The sequence below is a fragment of the Acomys minous genome, assembly GCF_964271855.1.
Source record: "Acomys minous genome assembly, chromosome: 12".
Taxonomy (NCBI): domain Eukaryota; kingdom Metazoa; phylum Chordata; class Mammalia; order Rodentia; family Muridae; genus Acomys; species Acomys minous.
This window is the reverse complement of record NC_140493.1, coordinates 66,816,757-66,822,449: the sequence shown is the minus strand read 5'-3', so window position 1 is coordinate 66,822,449 and position 5,693 is coordinate 66,816,757. Positions and strand designations below refer to the sequence as shown.

Here is a 5,693-nt window from a genome sequence, read left to right as displayed (position 1 = left end):
TGAATTAAAAATAACCTTGTGAGTGACAATTGAGGCATTAAGTTAAGAATTAAATTCACTAATCTACTTTTTGTTCTATCTTCCCTATATATTTCTATATCCACCTTTCTTTCTTTTCAACCCCTATCTCCTCTCTTGTGATTTTCATATGCTGTTTATTTTGAGGACTGTGGACTTAACATATAAAGAAGGTTCTGAAGTCCATTGGACCATCAATTGTAATAATTGGTGGTGATTTCCTTGGCTTATGATCTTTCCACACATGCATGCATAACACAAAGCTACTGTTTGTTTACATGAGAAGCAGAAACCGGGCATGGTGGTGACACATTCTTTTCATCTCAGTACTCAGGATGCTGAGAAAGGAATGTTGCATGTTTGAGGTCAATCTTGGATACATAAGGAAAGCATCTTGGTAAATTATGCATGCGGTTTTTTTCCTACAGGTTTTCCCTCTGTAACGCCAATCCATAATGTCTGAATATGCAAATTCTGAAGTCACCTGTATTAAATATGTCAGTTTGTAAAGGTACAAGAAGTCAGACTAGATGGTAGCATTTCAGAGAAAGTTTCTTAGACAACTTGGCACTTTTTCTGTTTTGTCAGCTTTGACTAGTGTGACATATTAATTATCTAGTTTTGTACCGAATCACAGGATAGTGTGTGTGTGTGTGTGTGTGTGTGTGTGTGTGTGTGTGTGTGTGTATGTGTGTGTGTGTATGTGTGTGTGTGTGTAAGAGAGAGAGAGAGAGAGAGAGAGAGAGAGAGAGACAGAGACAGAGACAGAGACAGAGACAGAGACAGACAGAGCCAGAGAGAGAGAGAGAGAGAGAGAGAGAGAGAGAGAGAGAGAGAGAGAGAGAGAGAGTCCATCCATGTGACTAGGATACAGACTGACAAGGGGAACATTTGAAGAACTGTCCTGAACGCTGGAGTCCATATGAAGACTGTATGGTGTAGACTTGCATCTAAGGCAGAAGATGCAATGTTTTTCTACACTGAATTGTCCTTTACCCCTAATTGCTTCATCTGAATGCAGGAAGATCACCATGCCATGAGGTGTTAGCTACTTTGCTCACTGTTTGCAGATTTTAATAACATATAGAGAACATATTCATAACAACTAGTATGATCAAAAAATCAGTACATGTTGCATAAACTAACCATCACATTCAGTATAGATATCTGGGGAATAACTCTAGTGACGATTCCTAAGTAACTTTTTGCTTCTTCTTTTTAATAATTTATAACTTTTGTCATCATATTTGTTTTGTGTACCATTATCAATGGCATTTTGAAAATTAAAACACATGGTTATAGTTTGGAGTCATCAGTATTACAGAGGAGGGATACAAATGATTAGCCCTAACACTGCAGGAACACAACATTATGTCTTTGACAATCAGTATAGAGTATAAAATTTAGGGTTAACTGCTCAAGTCTGTTTCATTAAATGGGAGCTTTTTCTACTTTTAAAGTTGAAGAAATCTGTAAAGTTTTAACAACAGGTAACAAATCCTCACTGGCCAAATTTATGCAAAATAACAGATATTGGCCCAAGTTGGATATTAAGAATGATTTTAAACAATCAAACAGAAGGAACATATATGTCAGCTTACCAGCATAAAGTTTATAATTTCTGGAAAGATAGATTAAAGCAGTGATCAAAGTATTAAGTGAATGGGATACATGTAAGATGCTAGGGAACTTGGCTGGATGTGTCACTAGTATAGAGAGACATAATAAATTTAGTTGTGGATGTGAAGAGCAATATGGCATATGAGTAATGATGAACAAGATGAAGGGGAAATAGAAAGGAAGAAGTGGTAGGGAAGGGAAGGAGGTACCCTAAAGTGTGAGAAGTGAAGAGATTACTCCAGCATTGAGTGATGAGAGAAGAGCATGACAGAACTTTTGGGGATGTGAGATATCAGGGGCAGCATTTGTGTCCCTGAAAGGAACTTTGTCCTTATCTTCAGAGCAAAGGTGCTAATCTGAAGAATAAGCCAGGAAAGATATGGAGGAACTCTTCCATTAGAATGCCTCTGAGTAATGAAGCTTGGTGAAAGAGAAGAGGATTATCAGGAGACAGAACATGAGCATGAACTGAGTCTGCTTCTCTATACCAGTGAGTATGTGTGAAAGCAAATGACTGTATAGGAATTCACATAGTTATAACTCAAACCTGAATATTATTAATCTCATATGACATGCTTAAAAGGTAGAAGAATGAGGAATGCTTTAGGAGACAATAAAGTGACATCATGAACTTCACCTGGGGCTTTTTAGCTTCTGATGTCTGTCATACGTGCTGTGTAAGAAAGATGGTTAGTGAAAGGTGAAGCAGAAATCTGTATGTTACAGGGACATGCATGTCCGGGTTTGAGTTGGCAATCTAATAGAAATGGCATAGAACTGTCTAGTAAAGGATAGAGGGTAGACACCTATTAAAAAGAAGTTGAGAAAAATTACTAATGTTATAATGATTACAGACATTAAGAGTTTTTAGATTATAATTTTATGATGGTTATAAGATCCCTTGCTATAATATGCATCCTTGATATATGTTTATTTTATTTTTTTTATTTTTAAAATCCTTACATTTTGTAATTAGATACAAAAGAAGAAGAATGATGAACAATAAAACTGTCATCTCCCAGTTTGTCCTCTGGGGACTGCCCATTGCCCCAGAGCAGAATAACATGTTCTATGCCCTGTTCCTGGCCATGTACCTCACCACCGTCCTGGGGAACCTCATCATCATCATCATCATTTACCTGGACTCCCATCTCCACACACCCATGTACTTCTTTCTCAGCAACTTGTCCTTTACTGACCTCTGCTTTTCCTCTGTCACAATGCCCAAGTTGCTGCAGAACATGCAAAGCCAAGACACTTCCATTTCCTATGTGAGTTGTCTGACACAAATATACTTCTTTATGGTTTTTGGAGACATGGAAATCTTCCTCCTTGTGGTCATGGCCTATGACCGCTATGTGGCCATCTGCTTCCCCCTTCATTACACCAGCATCATGAGCCCCAAGCTCTGTGCTTCACTAGTGCTGCTACTGTGGATGCTGACCATACTGCATGCCTTGATGCACACCCTGCTCGCAGGTAGATTGTCTTTTTGTGAAAACAATGTGATCCTAAACTTTTTCTGTGACCTCTTTGCTTTCATAAAGCTGGCCTGTTCTGACACTTACGTTAATGAGTTGATGGTTTTTGTTGTAATTGGTCTCCTTGTTATAATTCCATTCCTACTTATTGTTATGTCCTATGCAAAGATTGTCTCCTCCATTCTCAGGATTTCATCTACCCAAGCCATCTACAAGGTCTCCTCCACCTGTGGCTCACATCTGTCAGCAGTGTCTCTGTTCTATGGGACGATTATTGGACTCTACTTATGCCCATCAGATAATGATTCTACTGTGCAGGAAACTGTCATGGCCATGATGTATGCAGTGGTGACTCCCATGCTGAACCCCTTCATCTACAGCCTGAGGAACAGAGACATGAAACAGGCCCTGATAAGAGTTATCTGCAGTAAGAAAATGTCTTTGTTATGATAGCACATGGGATTTTTACTTAATTTTATGTAATAAAAATATTGGTGTTAATATTTTGTGTCAGATATTGTCCTTCATCATAGTACCTACATGAAAGGTCATAGTACATAAATGTTCAATACACAAAGGAAAGAAAGGGCAATACAGTAGTCAAAGTAAGGAAGATTGCTTTTGATGTCTGGCTACATCTTCTTTCTTACCTTGCATAAATGACCCTAGAAATGGATACAGGAAGACTTACTGTATAATATGATCTCCATTCCTTACATTGTTAAATTACTGTAACATTTTTTCATTTTATCCTGACTTCTGTGTATCAATTACAATAATTTAAATAATGAATTAATAACATTCGAAACAATGAACTCTGCCCACCACCCAGATTCCTGCTACAGGCTTTCCTACACTAATTTTGGCATAATTTTTCTCTTAGATACTTTCATTATTGTCCAAGTCATGGTATCTTTTTTTGACAGTCTTAACCATGAACAAATTTTGATTAATATGTTTTGTATCCTAATGTCATTTTTATAATTTTTGTCTTAATTTGAAATTGATATATTACTACGGAAAACGCAATTTATTTCACTATGATGAGGGAAAGAAGAAAGAAAGCTAGAAGCTGGTTAGGCCTCATGTATGTTCCATATTTTACTTTGTAAAACATCATTTATAGTGAATGGCTTTATTTTAACCTTTATATATGTATATATATAATTTATTTATTATTAATAAATATATATATATTTAATTAATTTATTCTTGCTATATCTCAATGGTTATCCCATCCCTTGTATCCTCCCATTCTTCCCTCCCTCCCATTTTCCCCTTACTCCCCTCCATTATGACTGTTCCAGAGGGGGATTACCTCCCCCTGCATATGCTCATAGGGTACAAAGTCTCTTCTTGGTAACCTGCTGTCCTTCCTCTGAGTGCCACCAGGTCTCCCACTCCAGGGGACATGGTCATCTATGAGGCACCAGAGTACGTGCAAAAGTCATATCCTACTCTCCACTCTACTGTGGAGAATGTTCTGACCATTGGCTAGATCTGGGTAGGGGTTTAAAGTTTACAGCCTGTATTGTCCTTGGCTGGTGCCTTAGTTTGAGCAGGACCCCTGGGCCCAAATCTGCCTATCATAACGTTCTACTTGGAGGTTCAACAACAACAGAAATAACAAAAAGCCTACATATATGTGGAAACTAAACAACTCTCTGCTGAATGACACCTGGGTCAGAGAAGAAATAAAGAAAGAAATCAAGGAGTTTCTGAAACTCAATGAAAATGAAGAAACAACATACCCAAATTTGTGGGATACAGTGAAAGCACTGCTAAGAGGAAAATTCATAGCATTAAGTGCCTTTAAAAAGAAATTGGAAGCATCGCACATAAGCACCTTAACGACACAACTGGAAGCCCTAGGAAAAAAAAAGCAGAACACCCAAAGGAGTAGACGTCTGAAAATAATCAAATTCTGGGGTGAAATTAATAAATTAGAAACTAAGAAAACAGTCCAGAGAATGAACAAAACCAAGAGCTGGTTTTTTGAGAAAATCAACAAGATAGACAGATCATTAGCCAAACTAACTAAAAGGCAGAGAGACAGTATTGAAATCAACAAAATCAGAAATAAAAAGGGACACATAACAACAGACACTGAAGAAATACAAAGAATCATAAGATGCTACTTTGAAGGCATATATGCCACAAAATTTGAAAATCTAAGGGAAATGGACGATTTTCTTGATCAATTTCACTTGCCAAAGTTGAGTGAAGAACAGATAAACAAGCTAAATAGTCCCATTTCCCCTACAGAAATTGAAGCAATCATTAATAGTCTGCCAACCAAAAAAGCCCAGGGCCAGATGGTTTCAGTACAGAATTCTACCAGACCTTCAAGGGCGAGCTAATACCGATACTCTTGAAGCTACTCCAAAAGATAGAAAGGGATGGAACATTACCAAATTCATTCTATGAGGTCATAGTCTCATTGATACCTAAACCTCACAAAGACGCAACAAAGAAAGAGAATTTCAGACCAATTTCTCTAATGAACATCGATGCAAAAATACTAAATAAAATACTTGCAAAACGAATACAGGAACACATCAAAGATATCATTCA

At 37.4% G+C, this 5,693-nt stretch overlaps 1 protein-coding gene across 1 annotated transcript; it reads left to right on the top strand.

Moving 5' to 3' along the window:
• Positions 1–2,633: 2,633 nt before the first annotated feature.
• Positions 2,634–3,569, top strand: LOC311578374 (olfactory receptor 1496-like; the record flags this gene model as incomplete). Its single annotated transcript, XM_084748208.1, has 1 exon — positions 2,634–3,569. One exon carries the CDS (start codon positions 2,634–2,636, stop codon positions 3,567–3,569), a length of 936 nt encoding a protein of 311 aa, XP_084604334.1.
• Between the last annotated feature and the right edge of the window lie 2,124 nt (positions 3,570–5,693).